Source organism: Salvelinus alpinus, chromosome 14, assembly GCF_045679555.1.
Source record: "Salvelinus alpinus chromosome 14, SLU_Salpinus.1, whole genome shotgun sequence".
Classification (NCBI taxonomy): domain Eukaryota; kingdom Metazoa; phylum Chordata; class Actinopteri; order Salmoniformes; family Salmonidae; genus Salvelinus; species Salvelinus alpinus.
The window spans coordinates 32,246,421-32,268,605 of record NC_092099.1 but is presented as its reverse complement, the minus strand read 5'-3'; the positions used below and the strand labels follow the sequence as shown (position 1 = coordinate 32,268,605).

The window sequence follows — 22,185 nt, the reverse complement described above, 5'->3', positions numbered from 1 at the left end:
CAACTGGCACATTACATTATCCCTGTTCTTTTTTCCAGTATGAATGCAAACGTATGTCAGGAAAGACTCATCAAGACTAAAATAACTTCTGGTTATATCAAACTGTTGCTCAAAATATTAAAAAAAGAAATTGCAACAAAAAGCCAAAAGGAGGATGTAAAAGGACGTCTGTATGCAGCATTGATGGGGATTGGTCAATCTTGGCGGAGGCGGAGCAGTCATGCACAATTATGTGCTACTGTTTTGCTGAGTGCTGTAGGACAAGACTGTTTCGATTGGTTGATTCCTTTGTGCCTCTTTAGGGCCTAGGTGGACGGACAACAGCTAGCTTTATTATAAGCATTCAATGGCTGGCCTAATGAGAGGAATAACAAGAATTGCCGATGTCGTGTGTGGTAGGTAGGCCCAATCTACAACGCAATCTGTGATTGCAACTCAACAGGCACCAATATTAGTGTCGCTCTGCTGCTGTTCAGGGCACCTCAGCACCAGTGGTGTGAAACCTTTGGCTCCATTGTGCCAAACAGACTTACACACAGGATTATCTGAATTATTTTCTTTATTCATCCATTCCTTATATCCGTGATACATTAGTAGAATCTATATAGCCAATATATGTGTAGATACATTTATTTCATGCTTTTAAAATATACAATTATATACATACATATAGTAGTTTTTTTTAATTTGTTACATGTGGATAATGTCTATTTGCTGGCACACATGAGAAGGGGTGAAGTGTTTATTGTTGTACTTATTTGTGACATCCTAGCGGGATATCAAGGCAACTGGCATACAGGGTCCAGTTGGTATTTCAAACAGCCTTACCTGCCCCTGCTTTTCTACACCTGCCCATTTTGGGTCCATTCAATGTTAAATTAAAATGGTTCTTTTGTTTAAAAAAAATGCTCATAGAAGTTTATGGGCAAATTTTACTTCCTGAATTGAAAACCGAATTGACCTAAACCCTGATCAGTTCAAGTCAGAGACCAGGCTTCCCATTTCATTGTCCATCCAGCAGGTGCACACAAGTATCCACATCAGCAGTGGGTTCTTGGGTCAGAGGTACTGCTGATAAGCTATTAGTACTTATTGAGTTTGGTTTGTTTGTTTAAAAAAAAAAAAAAATCAAAGTTTTCGGGTTTGATGATTATTTTTAAATGTTAAATGCGTTATTGGTTGAATGCTGTAACAACACAGAATAAAATACTAAATGTCCCTTGATGGCTGCCCATTACTGCATATTAAAAAAGTTCCACATTACTTTACAATAATATTTTAGTTGTGTATATTGCATTTGTTTTATTTTATGACTTTTATTTCATTCCAAGCATCATCTCATCTGTATAGAGCTGATGTCTAACAAAATCACAATTTTTGTAGTTCATCAAAGTAAATAAGGCATACTTTTATGACTGTTGAATACCAACTATCAGTCACTTAGATCATGTATTTTAAGGAAAAGATACCTCCCGAAGCAACTGCTATCTATCCCTCTCAATCGCCATTCTCCCTCCGTGTCTGCCCCACACTAACATAGCATAGCGGGTAAAATAAACACACAAACCTGACAAGTAGGTGTGGAATGGGTCATTGTAGTTAATTACCAAGTTTTCTGCATTAAACTATGTAAAATATTGGCCTGTTGGAAACTACAACTCCCTACTACATAGCACAGTTTGGGCTTGATCTGATTTATCTCTAGAAAAACTGCGCATTGAGCACACAGACAATAATTGAACTGACTTCTGCATTGAAAAAATAGAACATTTGATTCATTAAACGGATATACTATAAGGATATAATACAGTGTTACGTTCCTGTATGCAGTTGTACTTGAATTAGAGTTGAGGAACCTCACTTCTTGTTTCCAAGTCTTATTGGAAATAGACAGCAATAAATAAGGGATGGCTTCCTATATCTCGAAATTGTGGCAAGAAATAGATTTTTTTTTTAATAATACTTTTGGAAAACCTTAACATTCAATATTTAACACGAAGGGTTGATTTAAAGGAAGCTCAATGTTTTTAGAAATAAGTGTCTGCAGTGTTTTTGTAAAAGATTAAATTTACTGGATATGATAATATGCGAACAACCTGCCAATGACTAAGAACGCGATCAATATTACAATAACTAACTTGAATGTCCTAGCATGTCAGCGTTAAAGCTATGGTGAATGTTTCTATAAATATGATGGAACAGGTTTTATTTAATGCATCTCTTCAGGAAGTGGAGGGTTTAACTGTTTGAACTGGGATGTTTTCACCTCTAACAGAAACACTTGATCATGATGCTTAGGCTATTCTACATGGTTAGATAAATGTGTATTGACGTGAAAATACTGTACCAGTGCTGCAGTCCAAATATACAGTGCCTGCTATAGCAAGGCTATCCAATCTAAGTGGTGTATACTGCTAATGTGGATGGATGTCTCCCGTCTTCACCAGCCTCCCACAATAACAGGCTTATATAGACATACAAAAGGAATAATCTGGAGTTAAGAATCCTTCGTTTGCATGGTTGCTAAATTCCAGCATTTATGGATATTTTTTTCTTGGGTTTTACGGTCCTGTATGAGGCAATTTACTGTGTGAATGTTATTGTTCAAGGCTTACTAGCTAAAACAATAGGTGTGATGTGTCATAGCAGAAAGTGGTGCTGTGAAAGCTAAACTCCTTCCTGCTAATGAATTCATTAATATCTATCTATTCCTGACAAGTAATTATCTCCTCTCAGAGACTGAGGGTCAGGAGGCAAGTTTGAGAGCAATCCGATACACTGCAAGGAAAAAGTAAGATGGCTCTTTTTCCAACCATTCAACAGGCTTAGCATGGTAGTGGATAGTGAGTAGTAGAGAGCTGTTGTCATAACACGTTCCTTTGGAACGTTCACCTTGCGTTGCCCACATATTAGCTATTCCCACTTCTGACACCAGTGTAGCTGGTATTGAACCCAGTAGTACCATATTGCACTGATCCAGTATGGTACAGTTGTGTCCAACACCCCTCAAAGCAAGACTGCTGTTAACTATGGTTGTTGCATTTGCTCATCGCTTGAAAACTGTAGGACAAGATTTAACCTTGCACACTGAGGTGTTTTCACAGATGGCAGGGCACAAAATCCATAATGTCTCAGTGAAAGTGTGTGGGCTCCACTGCCACGTCGCCTGTATGTCTCTGAGGAATGACCATCTAAATCGGAGCAGAATCCTGTTAAACGGTGTCACATGAATCACGGGCTCCACAGACATCCATCACGGCTGCGAAAGTGACCACAAATGATCTGTGAACCACTGTATATTGATTACTCATGTACGGCCAGTGTAAGATTTTAATGTTGTGGCCGCGTGATAGTGGAACCTCTGACAGCTGCTGCCCTAACTCTGATAGATTTTAATGGTGAGATATTGATTTCTCTGTGGTCAAGGTCTGCCATCGAGGGCCAGATTATTTGTTGAGGTAATGCAGGACACCGTGCACCAGTCACAGTCTATCACTTTGACCGGGAGCACCAGGAAGAAAATAAATAAAAATTGACAATTGCTAGGCTACATCAGATATTATCCACGACTGAGATGATTGAACAGAGAGCTACAGTACATTGCTGAGAGCTCCTGCAGGGAACTGAAACTCCAGCTAGATAATATGAATACTAGATGTGTTTGTTGAGTGGGAATGTTGTGAAAATCAAGGCTGACATGAAATCAGCTAGTCAGAGTGCCTGGAGCAGGGAACGAGGATCTCATGACAGGGTCTATATTTTAGAAAGAGGAGGAAGGGAAGCGCTACTAAGGTACACTATAGTATATTTTGGTAGATAGAAGGTGCTCTTTGGTAAAAGGTGTAAATTGGTCATCAAAAAGAAAGGAGGACCAAGGCACTCTTCATATAATTAATTAAAATGCCTTTATTAGTATGGCATGTTCAATAGAAACAAAGTTGTTTAAAAACCGACGCGTTTCGGCTGCATGGCCTTCGTCAGGGAGTACAGAAAAAGGAGAATACAATGTCCTCTTTTGAAAGGCTTTTCCAATTAGCCCTAATTAGAAGAGGGAGTGGTTACCAAATTGGACACACCTAGTAAGCAATAATATACACATGAAAAGGTGAAATACTGTAGCTATGTTATCATGAGCATACAACTCCAAGCTAGAAGCATCAGAACACCCAGAGAGGCAGTTCCAACCCTACAGGAATCTACATCTGAAGGCCTGGTACAAGCAAACCATCTCTCCAACTACAGACGCCAGTGTCTCAGGTCAGGCAGTTTCTGTTCCCTCAAAAACACCTTTTAAGCCCAAGTCCACTTTTTGTCCTATAGTCCAGAATGCCACACTAAATACATTTGCCAAGAAAGTTAATTTTGATGTGGAGAATCTGTTTAAGGGCAAAATTGATTCCAACAAAACACGACGTAATCTTTCTAAGACAGAGAGGGATGCAGTTGAATCATTGTCCAAAAATGAACGGATTGTAATTAAAAAAGCAGACAAAGGTGGTGCTACAGTAGTGTGGTGTAAAGACAAATATGTGACAGAAGCCTACCGTCAATTAGACAATGACGAATTCTACCAATCTCTTACCTTCAACCCTACAGAGGACCTAAAAACTGAATTGAAAGGGATCCTCACAGAAGCTAAGGTAAATGGTTACATTTCAGACAATGAGTTCAAATTTCTTTTCAATGGCAGTCCGCGTATGGCTTCTTTTTACCTTCTTCCAAAAATCCACAAAAATCTTGAAAACCCCCCAGGCAGACCAGTCATTAGTGGTAATGAAAGTCTGACAGAACCCATCTCTAAGTACATTGATTACTTTATTAAGCCTTTTCTGTTGTCACTTCCAGCCTATCTTCAAGATACCACAGATGTGTTGAACAAGATGTGTTGAACAAAATTAAGGAATTGAAGAATATAGGTACAGCTTCCTTTTTAGTCACCATGGATGTGGAGTCTCTATACACCACCATTGAGCATCAACAAGGTTTGGCAGCGATGCACCATTTCTTGAGTACCCGGCCTGAAACTGAGATGCCTCCTACAGAATGGACTCTTAATCATAACATCTTTATCTTCCAGGACCGTATTTTCAAACAGGTCAAAGGATGTGCCATGGGAGCTTGCTACAGCCCTTCCTACGCTGGTTTGTACTTGGGTAAATGGGAAAATGACTTCATTTTGGATCCTTCTAATAACCATTTCTTTGACCGGATTATATGGTGGGGACGCTATATTGATGATGTTTGCCTGTTTTGGTCCGGCTCAGAAGATGAACTTATTTCCTTCCACCAATACCTTAACAGCATTAACCCTAACATCAAACTAACTATGGAATACAGCAAGGATAACATTCATTTTTTGGACCTCGACATTAGTAAAAATGACAAAGGTTGTTTGCACACATCAATCTTTAGGAAGCCTACAGATGGGAATACCATTCTGAGGGCAGACAGCTTTCACCCCAAAAGGCTAAAAGAGAATATTCCATATGGCCAATTCCAAAGAGTCCGTAGAATTTGCGATCAGGAAACAGACTACAGTGTCAAATCTGCTGAATTGGAGAATCGCTTTTTGGATCGGGGCTACCCCGTTCAGGTCCTGAAAGATGCAGGTATAAGGGCTGGATTACTTGACAGAGAGAACTTGTTACGAAGAGGAGTGCCTCGTGATACATCAGAGAGAGTGTATTTTGTTACAAAATACAGCACTGAAGCAGAGAACATTAAAAGAATCATTAAAAATAATTGGGGAATCATCCAAAGTGATACGCTACTACGCCAAGTCTTTCCTGAACCACCAGTCATAAGCTTTAAGAGATGTCCTACCCTAAATGACAAATTAGTCCACAGTTATCTTCCGGGTGACTCTCAAAAAACTTGGCTTGACCACAAACCCAAGGGCTCTTTTAAATGTTACCAGTGCAACCATTGCAGTAATATTGCACAGAAAAAGTATTTTGTTGACACAGCTTCTAAAATGGAGTATTACCTCAAGCATTTTATTAACTGCAAAACCACTCATGTCATCTATAGACTGGAATGTCCACAGTGCAAGGTGTTCTACATTGGACGGACAAAGAGACGCCTTCAAGATCGCTTGGCGGAACACAAGTACGCCATACGGGTAGGCAATGAAGACTACCCCATGGCAAGGCACTACAAGTCCTTACACCATGGTAACCCTGCCTCCCTACAAGCTATGGGTATTGATCATGTTCCGGCCTCTATTAGAAAAGGGGACCGTCTTAAACAGTTAAACCAAAGGGAAAGTTTTTGGATTTACAAACTACAGGCCACTAAGTACCCTGGTTTAAATGAAGATATGGATTTCTCACCCTTCCTGTAGGGTCGTGATGGGTCCATTTGCTGTCATCTAGTGGACATTTTGCTCAATTGCCCTCTAGCTATGTTTGGACTGTTGTTCATGTTTTGCTGTGGTCTGGAGTACTGTGGAATATATTGCTTTCTTGTTCTGGACACTTCTCCCAGTCATGGTTAGGGTTGGAACTGCCTCTCTGGGTGTTCTGATGCTTCTAGCTTGGAGTTGTATGCTCATGATAACATAGCTACAGTATTTCACCTTTTCATGTGTATATTATTGCTTACTAGGTGTGTCCAATTTGGTAACCACTCCCTCTTCTAATTAGGGCTAATTGGAAAAGCCTTTCAAAAGAGGACATTGTATTCTCCTTTTTCTGTACTCCCTGACGAAGGCCATGCAGCCGAAACGCGTCGGTTTTTAAACAACTTTGTTTCTATTGAACATGCCATACTAATAAAGGCATTTTAATTAATTATATGAAGAGTGCCTTGGTCCTCCTTTCTTTTTGAGGGTCTATATTTTATTTAAACATCTGAGGTTGCTGGAGACTGTAGCAGGTAATGTGTTGTGTTATAACCCAGTGGCTGGATGGTTCTCTCCACCTGCAGCGATAACACACTATCTAATGGGAAGCCATCAATCATAATCACACTATTTCACCAGTGTCTTGATCCACTCTTCCCATCTACCTATCAGCTCTGTAGCAAAGACAGCACAGGTAATAATGGAGTTTTGTGGCGTATCATATTTACAGCTGTGGAATTTAATGGCTTTGCTTAGTCAGCTTCTCTTCAAGGTGACACAAAAGGCAGTGAAAGAAAGACTCGTAGGAGGCCTTGAACCAAGGGAGTGAAATTATGAAAACTGGCCTTGTCAAGTGGGACATTATAGGTTGATGTTTAGTTCTGAATGCAACTAATTGTTTTGATTTCATTATGCTATGGATACAAGGGCTTTTAAGTCAACTGCAAAAATATCTGAGCACAAAATTAACACATTGTTGGGATGATACAAGTGTGGTTGTCTTACAATATTCCACATATATTGATACATGTTATGGTCTTCCATTAGTATTATAGTGATTCATTTTGCTATCACCATGTTTTGTGAATGGGACCTGAATGACCAGAAGGGGGCACAAAACTACAGGATTATTACACCAACCTTGATCTGTATCATACTCAATTGCTCTGTGGTCAAGTTCGTGTGTGTATTGTTTCCCTGTAGATCTAGTTTTTTATTATAGATGTATATAGGCCTATGTATAGAATGGTAATTTCATTTATTTAAAATGTCACATTTGTTCAGGGCTACACAAAAAAATGAGCTTAGATGAAAATCATACTACCCTGTTCCACTTTTTAAAATATTTTTCTGTAAATATATAAAATAATATAACATATATTGAAAGCATACATTTTCCAATGGTGTGGATTGAAATATCTTAAGTCATCCTCCCCCTCCTCCCTCTCTTTCCCCTCACTGTCATCATCATTATCAATAAATTACACATCCACTCTGGTGAATTGGCTGCTGTCATATAATATAGCTTACCAAAATGTGTTGCTCTTGACACACACACACACAAGCATAGCTAGATCTAAACATTGCATCCCTGGAGAGATCAAGGAGAGGTTAAAGACTTGTAACCAGACTAATGGCTGACTTCCTCCTTGTATTGTTTTGTGGCCGCTAACTGCCGTTGGCAGGGAGCATGTCTGTCAATCAAAGGCTTTCCTGTATGTGGCACCATGTTGTCATGGCAACTGGGTAGCATCTGGAACGCTGTAGGGAAAAGGGGGCCCTAGCTACTCCACCCCTATAGCTGAAACAATTCAGAGGTCTTTGAATGAATTGAATGTATTTGCCCAACACAAATCAACATAGATGATGATCAAAGTTGGGTAGCACTTTGGTGTGTTTTTTAAATCCACCCTAACATTTCACAGAGAATCAGCCCTTAATATCGAATGAATTATCTTTATTAAGGTAAGGTCCCATTCACAAAACATGGTGATAGCTGGGTCTCAGCATAGTATGGAGAGCCCAGTTGGTTTTGAGACGGACACTGAGCAAAGAGGACCGCACATCAAAGTGAGCACTTTGTGTGAGAGGAACAATATCGGCGTCACACATGAGGGTCTGTGTATTGTGCTGGATGTGAATCGCTGAGTCTCCATGGAAACACAGTTGCTAGAGGCCAACAGGCAGGGATACTTTGACTAAGATCAAGACCAAGGTTAACAGTTTGGGGGGGGAAGTGGCTCTCCAGCCACGCTTGGTTCACACATGCACATATGTATACACACACACACATTTACACACAGAATATAAATAATTATGCAAATGTTGTTTTTATTGAAAGAATTTGATGGGAAACCAATCATACTATGGGAAATTCACTATCAAAACATTCACACTAACACTAATGATTATTATTTATAATTATATAAATACTTTACTAAAATCCCCTTTTCAAGGGAGGCATACCACCATTATAACAGTCAATAATGTTACTGTCTGAGGACAAAGGCTGTATTCTGTAGCTCAGAGACAGTGAGTTTATGTCTAATCACATATGGCATTGTCATCATACAGTGATTTCCTGCACTTACACAGACTCTACAGTGATTCTGTCACGGGGTCAAACAGAATTTTCAGAAGATTCAAAGCACTGTCATGGTCCCCTTGGTGATACGACATCTCCCTCAGGAAAGATACAAACTACATTTCAAGGGAAAATAAAGCTCTCCATTGTAGGAAAGACATGGGTAGCATGCAGGGTAGTGGTTACAAAACTAGTCTTCAAGCCCAATAGGTCCACATGAGAAGGGATATTGCAACCACACATGACAAACTAGAATTACAACACCATTTAAAAAAAATAAAAATCACACCCCAGACACTTTGTTTACCCTGTAGATAGTTTTCCATTTCTAACTTCATCATGACAAAATGTTGTTGCTTTCATTCCATCTTTGAATTTTCTTTGGTTAGTAATTAGCACAGCCTTTTCATCATGGATTGGCATCGTTAACTGTCTTAGGTTTAGCCTACTATCAGTAGCCCTTTTTGGTTCCAGGTAGAAACCTTTTTTGGTTCCAAGTCGAACACTTTTGGGTTCCATGTAGAACCCTTCTACATGGAACCCAAAAGTGTTCCACCTGGAACCAAAAACGGTTCTTTAAAGGATTATCCTATGGGGACAGCTGAAGAAAATGTTTTCCATTACTAGATAGCACCTTTTTTTCTAAGAGTGTACATGTAAACTCAGCAAAAAAAGAAACGTCCCTTTTTCAGGACTCTGTCTGTCTTTCAAAGATAATTCGTAAAAATCCAAATAACTTCACAGATCTTCATTGTAAAGGGTTTCAACACTGTTTCCCATGAACCATAAACAATGAATGAACATGCACCTGTGGAACACTAACAGCTTACAGACGGTAGGCAATTAAGGTCACAGTTATGAAAACTTAGGACACTAAAGAGGCCTTTCTACTGACTCTGGAAAAACACCAATAGAAAGATGCCCAGGGTCCCTGCTCATCTGCGTGAATGTGCCTTAGGCATGCTGCAAGGAGGCATGAGGACTGCAGATGTGGCCAGAGCAATAAATTGCAATGTCCATACTGTGAGACACCTAAGACAGCGCTACAGGGAGACAGGATGGACAGCTGATCGTCCTCGCAGTGGCAGACCACGTGTAACAACACCTGCACAGGATCGGTACATCCGAATATCACACCTGCGGGACAGGTACAGGATGGCAGCAACAACTGCCCGAGTTACACCAGGAACGCACAATCTCTCTATCAATGCTCAGACTGTCCGCAATAGGCTGAGAGAGGCTGGACTGAGGGCTTGTAGGCATGTTGTAAGGCAGGTCCTCATCAGACATCATCGGCAACAACATCGCCTATGGGCACAAACCCACAGTCGCTTGACCAGACAGGACTGGCAAAAAGTGCTATTAACTGACGAGTCACGGTTTTGTCTCACCAGGGGTGATGGTCGGATTCACGTTTATCGTCGAAGGAATGAGCATTACACCAAGGCCTGTACTCTGGAGCGGGATCGATTTGGAGGTGGAGGGTCCGTCACAGTCTGGGGCGGTGTGTCACAGCATCATCGGACTGAGCTTGTTGTCATTGCAGGCAATCTCAACGCTGTGCGTTACAGTGAATACATCCTCCTCCCTCATGTGGTACCCTTCCTGCAGGCTCATCCTGACATGACCCTCCAGCATGACAATGCCACCAGCCATACTGCTCGTTCTGTGCGTGATTTCCTGCAAGACAGGAATGTCAGTGTTCTGTCGTGGCCAGTGAAGAGCCCGGATCTCAATCCCATTGAGCACGTCTGGGACCTGTTGGATCGGAGGGTGAGGGCTAGGGCCATTCCCCCAGAAATGTCCGGGAACTTGCAGGTGCCTTGGTGGAAGAGTGGGGTAACATCTCACGGCAAATCTGATGCAGTCCATGAGGAGGAGTCGCACTGCAGTATTTAATGCTGCTGGTGGCCACACCAGATACTGACTTTTACTTTTGATTTTGACCCCCCCTTTGTTCAGGGACACATTATTCAATTTCTGTTAGTCACATGTCTGTGGAACTTGTTCAGTTTATGTCTCAGTTATTGAATCTTGTAATGTTCATACAAATATTTACACATGTTAAGTTTGCTGAAAATAAATACAGTTGACAGTGAGAGGACTTTTCTTTTTTTTGCTGAGTTTATATGAGTTTTTCATACTGACTCTGTCTTTGCGGCACATCATTACATCTGGTGTCAATTTGAACTGAAGACCAGAGCAGAGCACTTCAATTCAACCTCCCTCAGATTGAGTTCATATTTCTCTCTCTCATACATTACAGACAGTACACAGTCTCCATCTATCCCATCCTGTTAGTTTACACGCTGACAGACACATCTGACATGCTAAATCACCCCCACCATTAGCCATGGTTGCTGACCAAACGGATGACATGCTAGAATCCTAATCCTGGGTTTGAATTGCTGTGCGCTCCGTGACTAAATGCTTTTGGTCAAACACAAATCATCAGTGTGTAATCCACTTAGCTGTGTGTGAGACTGTGTGTGTGGTCCGACATATCACAGCCTAGCAGAGGTACTAAAGCAGCCATACATACATGAGCGGTGGTGGTGTGTGGGCCGGGCCGTAGGTCATGGGATGAGCTAACCCACAGCAGAGAGGAGCAGTCAGGGTCCACTCTAGCACTTGAGCTCAGAGGCCTGCTGCAACTTACAGTGCAACATTTTTTAACAAATTCATAGTTATATTTTCTTAATAGCTCTAAATGAAAAATATGGACAATGTTAATATTGCAGTAGTGGTCTTCTTTCTCACGTAGCGTTACCATGCTATTACTTAGTTACCCACACACAGATAGACATGCAGTGTGTATGTCCTGCATTCATGAATATCTTGGTATTCCTGAACTTTTAAATGTAGACTCAGTGAAATGACGTTGCCACGAGCAGGATCACAGATATTGAGATGAGTGAGATGCTAGACTTCACTCTCACACAGTATCTGCTCATGTGCACAGGTTCGCTTCACGCTGTTACAGCGTGGTAGCTACGGGACCAAAACAGCAGAGAAGTTGAACCTCGCGCTTCAACACTCTTAGCTGTTGCGAAAATTGACCCATTATGCTGTTTACTTTCTACGTCATATCGCTGAGTCTACCTTTAACACTGCTTAATTTAGCTTCCATAAAATAACTGCATTTACTTAGCCTTCCTGTGTCCACACACGCACACTCACACACACACACACACAGGCCCTCTGATAATGGATATTAGGGTTATTAAGAGGGGGTTTTGTCTGTGGTGTCATGGATACCAAGTGATTACATACCACATGGCTGCTCCTCCTCCGTTCAGGTTCAAACCTCTGGGGTATCTCTCGCTGCCAAAGTCAAATCAATTACTTTCCACATGCATCCCTTATATAGTGTGCAACTATGGTGCGCTGTGCTATCAACTACAGATATGGTGTTGTACAAAAAATATTGAAGGTAAAGAAACGTGCTGAAAGGCTTACAGTGGACTTTGAAAGGTCATATACTATTATAAACAAATATTACAGCCATGGAGTCATGACCATATGTGTATGGGTAGATTATAGGCTACATGTTGGGAATGGATGAGGGGAGTTTCCCCCATAAAATGTAAAGCACTTTGAACATCTGGTGGAAAAGTGCTATATATATATATATACAGTGGGGCAAAAAAGTATTTAGTCAGCCACCAATTGTGCGAGTTCTCCCACTTAAAAAGATGAGAGAGGCCTGTAATTTTCATCATAGGTACACTTCAACTATGACAGACAAAATGAGAAAAAAAATCCAGAAAATCACATTGTAGGATTTTTAATGAATTTATTTGCAAATTATGGTGGAAAATAAGTATTTGGTCAATAACAAAAGTTTCTCAATACTTTGTTATATACCCTTTGTTGGCAATGACAGAGGTCAAACGTTTTCTGTAAGTCTTCACAAGGTTTTCACACACTGTTGCTGGTATTTTGGCCCATTCCTCCATGCAGATCTCCTCTAGAGCAGTGATGTTTTGGGGCTGTTGCTGGGCAACACGGACTTTCAACTCCCTCCAAAGATTTTCTATGGGGTTGAGATCTGGAGACTGGCTAGGCCACTCCAGGACCTTGAAATGCTTCTTACGAAGCCACTCCTTCGTTGCCCGGGCGGTGTGTTTGGGATCATTGTCATGCTGAAAGACCCAGCCACGTTTCATCTTCAATGCCCTTGCTGATGGAAGGAGGTTTTCACTCAAAATCTCACGATACATGGCCCCATTCATTCTTTCCTTTACACGGATCAGTCGTCCTGGTCCCTTTGCAGAAAAACAGCCCCAAAGCATGATGTTTCCACCCCCATGCCTCACAGTAGGTATGGTGTTCTTTGGATGCAACTCAGCATTCTTTGTCCTCCAAACACGACGAGTTGAGTTTTTACCAAAAAGTTATATTTTGGTTTCATCTGACCTTATGACATTCTCCCAATCTTCTTCTGGATCATCCAAATGCTCTCTAGCAAACTTCAGACGGGCCTGGACATGTACTGGCTTAAGCAGGGGGACACGTCTTGCACTGCAGGATTTGAGTCCCTGGCGGCGTAGTGTGTTACTGATGGTAGGCTTTGTTACTTTGGTCCCAGCTCTCTGCAGGTCATTCACTAGGTCCCCCCGTGTGGTTCTGGGATTTTTGCTCACCGTTCTTGTGATCATTTTGACCCCACGGGGTGAGATCTTGCGTGGAGCCCCAGATCGAGGGAGATTATCAGTGGTCTTGTATGTCTTCCATTTCCTAATAATTGCTCCCACAGTTGATTTCTTCAAACCAAGCTGCTTACCTATTGCAGATTCAGTCTTCCCAGCCTGGTGCAGGTCTACAATTTTGTTTCTGGTGTCCTTTGACAGCTCTTTGGTCTTGGCCATAGTGTGACTGTTTGAGGTTGTGGACAGGTGTCTTTTATACTGATAACAAGTTCAAACAGGTGCCATTAATACAGGTAACGAGTGGAGGACAGAGGAGCCTCTTAAAGAAGAAGTTACAGGTCTGTGAGAGCCAGAAATCTTGCTTGTTTGTAGGTGACCAAATACTTATTTTCCACCATAATTTGCAAATAAATTCATAAAAAATCCTACAATGTGATTTTCTGGATTTTTTTTCCTCATTTTGTCTGTCATAGTTGAAGTGTACCTATGATGAAAATTACAGGCCTCTCTCATCTTTTTAAGTGGGAGAACTTGCACAATTGGTGGCTGACTAAATACTTTTTTGCCCCACTGTATATATATCCATTAACATTATTATGTTTATGTTATCTATTGATATTGTCTAAAGAGGATTGTAGGAACTCTGTGGCAGACACGGCTATAGAGTAGGTTGTGATTTGTGTTCTCCTGGAAGCCCCATGGAGTCCCAGCAGTGTTTCTAAACCCCGGACATTAAGCCCCATGGGTGCCTCTGTACCCTCAGGAGATCCACTGGTCTTGGCCTGGGGGCCCGAGGGGTTTTAGATGTTCCCTTTGCAGCTATTGCAATTGACCCTGTCTGCCCTGAGAGCACCGGTTCAACAGTGATGTCATGTCGCACCGTTGTCAGTGTTGTGAGTTTTTCAATGAGGCTGAGGCTAATAAAACGTTGAGCCAGTGAGTGCAAAAGGCCTTGAAACTAAACATATGGGCAAGCAGTTTGGCCTCAACTCTCATTTGGCGCTCAAACACCTTTTGCAGGTCCCACAAATCATCAGGCTGAGAGGGAAATTAACACAGGGTCAAAATAGGTAACGTTTTCCAGGAACTAGTTGTTGTGTGGGTGTGTTTGTTATGGTAACGTATGTTCTGTATGTGTGGGACAGCCCACATTTACAGGGTCTGAGTCAGAGTTCCTGCTCTAGATCCCCTTACACCAACCAGGTGCCACCGCAGCCACAAGTTGTCCACATAAATGTGAGGTATCTGAAGGGAAAGGATTGACTGATGTTGAACTGTGAGCTGTGAACTGTGAGCCGAGTGCCGCGAGCTCCCCCACAATGCCTCAAGTAGCACACACTTGTGTAATAAAACTTGTAATGAAAACAACAGCTTCTAATAGTGAGCCTGAGAGTCCTGACGATCTTTACTGATGTTCTTGTGATTTTTGGCTGCACCTTGACCGCACCTCGTTGTTTGAAATGCTGTCTACACCCCTCTGAGAAATTAACAATTAAGAATGTTTGGCGAGATAGGAGAGAGAGAATCTGTATAATTGAGGTTGTGACAGAGACAGGTGATCATCTCCAGTCAATAGATCTCCAAAAACAAAGATGCTGCTCTGTATGTGTAAAAACAGCAGTGCTAGGAGACTGGGGGTGAGAACAGACAGAGAGGTCAGAGACCAGGCCACTGATAGGCCTGATAGGCCCTCAGCAAGCCTCTTCAGCCGGTTAGCTTTGACATAATTAAAAAGATAAACCTTATGAACAGGGCACAGAGATGAGATAAGGCTGTAGTGAGAGGGAGACGTAGAGAGTGGAGAGAAGGATGGGGGGTTTGGAGGGGTACCACCAGGGAAATAAAGCCCCAACCTGTCAATCATTTTCTCCAGATATGGATGGATGGATGGATAGATGGGGATATCTGTCTGCTAACTAGGCTTGATCTGTACCTTGACTCACAGAATGTACGGATTATTACAATGAGGTAGCCTAAATTTTAAACAAATCGGCTAATCTTTGTGCCTGATCATACCTAAGACATACACCCTTCAACAGATGTTGCCAAAACAGGGCATTTGATCAGATAACTTGTACAAAATGGCCGACCACTCAAGAGCTTTGATTCATATTCTGTTTTGAACAACAACATAATATAGTTATACTGGTGCTGTCTTTTTGGGTGATGACTGATGACTGAAACACACTTATAAGACCATGGGTAATTGGAAAATCGTGATTGTGTGTGTAGAGCTTGGAGATTGGCCACACAACAACTATTGATTTAAATGTAAGCCTATCTAATTATTGTCTTGTTAATTTCACTCTTGATGAGAACTGTCTGTTGCTCTGCTGTCTCTCTGAGGACATGTGGTGAAGCTCTCCATCCAACTTGAACTCTTCTCTCTTGTTATGTTTCTACTTTATTTAGAAGTCTAGTAACATTGAACCAGGAAGAACCTCAGCATTAGACCAACCCTTTGTGTGAACCACGGATGCCATGGCCTAGCTAGCTGATTCAGAACAGGGACTGAACTAGACCAACCGTGGCTGCTACTGCTGCATAGGTAACAGATATTCCTACTGCAAATAATTCCTACCCTTCAGAACACACATATAACAATCTGTTCCAGCTGCAGACGTACCAGTCTCTCTCACTGGAGTGTGTAAACGATCTCAGAGCACATGGTCTTTTCCTCCTCCGGTACAGCCAGCCTTACACAGGCGGGTGCCTCCAGATTGACAGGTAGCTTGTCTCTGCGACACTCGGCTGCTCATATATAGAGTCTGTGCAGCCTGTGTCTCCTGTGAGATGCTCTCACTTTTTCTGACACCCCCGATTAGAAGGCAAACCTGCATGGAGAGAATGCCTCTCTAACTGGCACAGTGTGTGTGTGTGTGTGTGTGCATGGGTGTGTGTGCATGGGTGCATGCGTGTGTGTGGTGCTGTGAGGTGGAAACACAGCTCTTTTGTTATGGGGTCTGTGGTGCAGGTTGGTTACATGACTACCTGAGGAGGAACGATGTACAGGCTGACAGGCAAACAGTGTTACTTCATTTTCAGAGCTTCCTTTCGAAATAGGAGTAAATAACTGGGTGCCACACGATGAAGCATATCTGAAGATTTGTCCTAAATATACTGACACATAATACATAGAAGTAGGACTTTCAGTCTGCTCGTGCGTCAATGTAATTACTCTAATCACATTTTTTCCCAATAATAATATAAAGAAAAGACACTGCCACGTCATAGATGCCTAGTGCTAAATTCTAAACCGACCCCCAGCCCTTACACCCATAGGCACTACTTTAGACCTGAAAGGAGTGGATAGAAATCAACATTGTAGTAATAGCATCATTTTACCTTCTGATTGGCTTGGTAGAAATGCCACCATGCTGCTTCCACCTATTTAATCCTCCCAGATCTATGTTTGTTGGTGAAAAAATGAAATGTTGTCACTATCCAACCATATGAATTGAGTTAAATTATAATTTCACAATGCATGGTTAAAAATCTTTCATAAATATGACAACACTAGGGATGGGGGTATGAGCAGGCGGGTCTGGGCAGATGACATGTAGGCATTGTTTGTGTGTCTGTAAGTTGTCGTTCGTATATATATACACATGTTTTCTTTGTCCAAAAAATAGTTGTATCCCTTCATTGATTTGTTGTTTCTTGTAAGCACTTACAAGCTATATTAATCTGAGAGCTGGTGAACAGAAGCAGTCTGTGTAATTAGCAGATGTGTACTGTTTTATAGGCTTGGCACAGCATCGCTGACAGCAGCTGAAAATCTCTCTCTCTTTTTCTCTTTCTCTGTGTTGGGAGGTCTTCTTCCCTTGAGGACAACTGTACCAAAGGAAAATGCCTGGCACAGTGGTACAAGTCTTGATTTGCGTGGACAAATATATTCGGAGCCATTCTACATTTCTGAGTTAGGACTGGAATTACATTCTCGACACAGTCTTGTACATGAATAATTTTAATGTTACTTTTTAAATGTTATTTCGTTACAATATTGTCTAGAACAAGGTCTCTGTTTAGAAATGAGAGAGGTATGTTTTTGAACTGTTCATTTCGAGTTCAATGTGTTCTCTGTCTTGTTAATACTGCTTCTGGATGCGTGTTCAGCCAGTCAGTGGACATCAGGACATTGGTTACACCAACACTGCTTCGGCCATAGCTGCCATATTGGCAGCCATATTAGCGTCCCAAACTTCAGATTTCACACCAAAGGGTCTGAGGATGACATAGCCAACGCACTATGTAGCCTCTCACCATGACAATACACAATAGCATGGAGCAATTTATAATTTATCTTCTCTTAGCAATCGCCACTTCCAGAGAGCAGAGCTCCATTCACTGGCTCCATTGTGAGCCGAAGACTAATGCATTATGAATCTAGATTTATGTTGTTGCTGTCCCTGGTTTGGCAGAGGACACCATATCCAATAACTTATTTTTACAGAGTGGACCAGCGTAGACAGCACAGGAAGGGGAACATATACTGTAAGTTCTCAGGACTTCTCAGGACTTCCCCTGAATAAAATAAGCAATGTCCTTGGATGTGGATTGCAGTTAGGTTGATAGGGCTATACAGTGGTGAATGACCCTGTTGAGGTGATGATGTATCTGAAAAGATAAGCCATGTGAGAAGACAAAAATATTGGAGTGGAGGTTCTTTTGCGCTTGGTCAGCTCCAACATGTTAGTCCTCTGTTACTCTTTCACTCACGCTCTCTCACACTCTCACTCACTCTTTCTTTCTCTCTCCCATCACTCTCTCTCTCTCTCTCTCTCTCTCTCTCTCTCTCTCTCTCCTCTCTCTCTTCTCTCTCTCTCCTCTCTCTTCTTTTCTCTCTCTCTCTCTCTCTCTCTCTCTCTCTCTCTCTCTCTCTCTCTCTCTCTCTCTCTCTCTCTCTCTCTCTCTCTCTCTCTCTCTCTCTCTCTCTCTCTCTCTCTCTCTCTCTCTCTCTCTCTCTCTCTCTCTGCAGACCTTCAAGACAAAGCTCTGCTTCTAATTTGTTAAGGAGGAGGGAAAGAATGTGATTTAGAGCTGTGAAGAGCAGCGTACCATCAACACACACAAACTCTCAGGGGTATCCTGGGGGTCTTAGGGCTGGTCTGGGGAAAACCCACAGGATGAATAAATCACAGAGACATACAGTGTCACAGACCACCTATACCATACATCAATGCTCATAGTACATACCCATTGATTGTGTGTGTGTGTTCACTAACCGTTTAAAAACAACCCTGAACAAACCTCTGACATCATCAATAACCTCCCTTCTGATTGGACTATCCGTGTCCATATATATCAGGACCTTCATGCATGGGGTGTGTTTGTAAGAATGTTAAATGTGTGTGCATGTCGACCCCGTATCTCGACAGTGAAATAAATGTTAATGACACATCAAGAAGACATTAGGGAGTCATGGTAGACTGAGTCACCATTAGGAGTCATCTGTTTTAGGTGTCATGTCTGCTGACCTATAATGGCCAATCCATCCTACTTAATGAGACTATTTAACAAGCTCTGAACTCTTTAGTGAACATTGAATTTTAGTATAGGTGTGGTCCTCAGGGAGAGAGAGGTGTTAGGGTGTTCCCTCCATTGGGTCCTGGTTGATTAGTCCAGGGGCCTCCGCAGGGCCCCTAGAGAGCACTGGGTCTCCCCATGGAGTCACGGTAACAGACTGGGGTTGAATCTCTACAAAAGAGGCCTGTTCTTAGTCTCAAAAGACAGAGTGAGTGCCAGATTGCAGTTAATTGAAAAATAAAATGTTTAAAAAACAAAAGACAAGGAGAACTTCTTGCAATGCTTGTATTTGGAATAGGACTTTCAGTTTAGTCATTTTCAATTTTTGAAGAGACAAGAAAAAGCAAAGAATGTCAGGCAGACAATAGAAATTGATTGATTATTCATTACAAGCTTTAGATCAATAGGTTCATTTTCATTATTCAGATAGGGTAGGTGAGAGAATTTACAGGTATTTCAGAATTATAAATGTACTGAATCCTTTTCACTAATGCATCATATTGCTTGGCTGTGGTAGAGACTCCAAGCAGCATATTGTCTGGTTGTGGTAGAGGCTCCAAGCAGAATATTGCCTGGTTGTGGTAGAGGCTCCAAGCAGAATATTGCCTGGTTGTGGTAGAGGCTCCAAGCAGCATATTGTCTGGTTGTGGTAGAGGCTCCAAGCAGAATATTGCCTGGTTGTGGTAGAGGCTCCAAGCAGCATTTTGCCTGGTTGTGGTAGAGGCTCCAAGCAGCATTTTGCCTGGTTGTGGTAGAGGCTCCAAGCAGCATATTGTCTGGTTGTGGTAGAGGTTCCAAGCAGAATATTGCCTGGTTGTGGTAGAGGCTCCAAGCAGCATTTTGCCTGGTTGTGGTAGAGGCTCCAAGCAGAATATTGTCTGGTTGTGGTAGAGGCTCCAAGCAGCATTTTGCCTGGTTGTGGTAGAGGCTCCAAGCAGCATCTTGTCTGGTTGTGGTAGAGGCTCCAAGCAGCATTTTGTCTGGTTGTGGTAGAGGCTCCAAGCAGCATTTTGTCTGGTTGTGGTAGAGGCTCCAAGCAGCATATTGCCTGCTTGTGGTAGAGGCTCCAAGCAGCATTTTGCCTGGTTGTGGTAGAGGCTCCAAGCAGCATTTTGCCTGGTTGTGGTAGAGGCTCCAAGCAGCATTTTGCCTGGTTCTGGTAGAGGCTCCAAGCAGCATTTTGCCTGGTTGTGGTAGAGGGTCCAAGCAGCATTTTGCCTGGTTGTGGTAGAGGGTCCAAGCAGCATTTTGTCTGGTTGTGGTAGAGGCTCCAAGCAGCATTTTGCCTGGTTGTGGTAGAGGCTCCAAGCAGCATATTGTCTGGTTGTGGTAGAGGCTCCAAGCAACATTTTGCCTGGTTGTGGTAGAGGCTCCAAGCAGCATTTTTCCTGTTTGTGGTAGAGGGTCCAAGCAGCATATTGTCTGGTTGTGGTAGAGGCTCCAAGCAGCATATTGTCTGGTTGTGGTAGAGGCTCCAAGCAGCATTTTGTCTGGTTGTGGTAGAGGCTCCAAGCAGCATTTTGCCTGGTTGTGGTAGAGGCTCCAAGCAGCATATTGTCTGGTTGTGGTAGAGGCTCCAAGCAGCATATTGTCTGGTTGTGGTAGAGGCTCCAAGCAGCATTTTGCCTGGTTGTGGTAGAGGCTCCAAGCAGAATATTGTCTGGTTGTGGTAGAGGCTCCAAGCAGCATTTTGCCTGGTTGTGGTAGAGGCTCCAAGCAGCATATTGCCTGGTTGTGGTAGAGGCTCCAAGCAGCATATTGTCTGGTTGTGGTAGAGGCTCCAAGCAGCATATTGTCTGGTTGTGGTAGAGGCTCCAAGCAGCATATTGTCTGGTTGTGGTAGAGGCTCCAAGCAGCATTTTGCCTGGTTGTGGTAGAGGCTCCAAGCAGCATTTTGCCTGTTTGTGGTAGAGGCTCCAAGCAGCATATTGTCTGGTTGTGGTAGAGGCTCCAAGCAGCATATTGTCTGGTTGTGGTAGAGGCTCCAAGCAGCATTTTTCCTGTTTGTGGTAGAGGGTCCAAGCAGCATTTTGCCTGGTTGTGGTAGAGGCTCCAAGCAGCATTTTGCCTGGTTGTGGTAGAGGCTCCAAGCAGCATTTTGCCTGGTTGTGGTAGAGGCTCCAAGCAGCATTTTTCCTGTTTGTGGTAGAGGCTCCAAGCAGCATTTTGCCTGGTTGTGGTAGAGGCTCCAAGCAGCATTTTGCCTGGTTGTGGTAGAGGCTCCAAGCAGAATATTGCCTGGTTGTGGTAGAGGCTCCAAGCAGCATTTTGCCTGTTTGTGGTAGAGGCTCCAAGCAGCATATTGTCTGGTTGTGGTAGAGGCTCCAAGCAGCATTTTGCCTGGTTGTGGTAGAGGCTCCAAGCAGCATTTTGCCTGTTTGTGGTAGAGGCTCCAAGCAGCATATTGTCTGGTTGTGGTAGAGGCTCCAAGCAGCATTTTGCCTGGTTGTGGTAGAGGCTCCAAGCAGCATTTTTCCTGTTTGTGGTAGAGGGTCCAAGCAGCATTTTGCCTGGTTGTGGTAGAGGCTCCAAGCAGCATTTTGCCTGGTTGTGGTAGAGGCTCCAAGCAGCATTTTGCCTGGTTGTGGTAGAGGCTCCAAGCAGCATTTTTCCTGTTTGTGGTAGAGGGTCCAAGCAGCATTTTGCCTGGTTGTGGTAGAGGCTCCAAGCAGCATTTTGCCTGGTTGTGGTAGAGGCTCCAAGCAGAATATTGCCTGGTTGTGGTAGAGGCTCCAAGCAGAATATTGCCTGGTTGTGGTAGAGGCTCCAAGCAGCATATTGTCTGGTTGTGGTAGAGGCTCCAAGCAGCATTTTGTCTGGTTGTGGCAGACTCCAAGCAGTAAATGTGCTGATGGATTCAATTACCTCTCCTTTGTCCACTCAACAAAGAGCATAATTTGTGCTAATGGTTATAGCACACTCACACAGAGACACACACACACTTACCCTATGAATCTTGAATCAACGACAGTTAAAACGGAAGATGGACAAAGAAATACTTGGAAAGTCTTTCAATACTTATATTGGCAAAATCACTTCAGTTTTACACATAATTCTGGGAATTACAAAATAGAGCCAAT

At 42.6% G+C, this 22,185-nt stretch overlaps 1 protein-coding gene across 7 annotated transcripts in view; it reads left to right on the top strand.

Moving 5' to 3' along the window:
• Positions 1-22,185, top strand: part of LOC139538801 (insulin-induced gene 2 protein-like) — a 61,665-nt gene that overhangs the window by 8,898 nt on the left and 30,582 nt on the right. Inside the window, exon 7 of one of the 7 annotated variants that reach the window (XM_071341248.1) lies at positions 39-1,276. The exons of 5 other annotated variants lie outside the window; for them this stretch is intronic. In XM_071341248.1, the coding sequence (XP_071197349.1) occupies positions 39-80 (42 nt within the window). In that variant the 3' untranslated portion in view covers positions 81-1,276. Of the gene's footprint in view, positions 1-38; positions 1,277-22,185 lie in introns of those variants that run through there. One more of the 7 variants, XM_071341247.1, reaches the window with a different exon arrangement.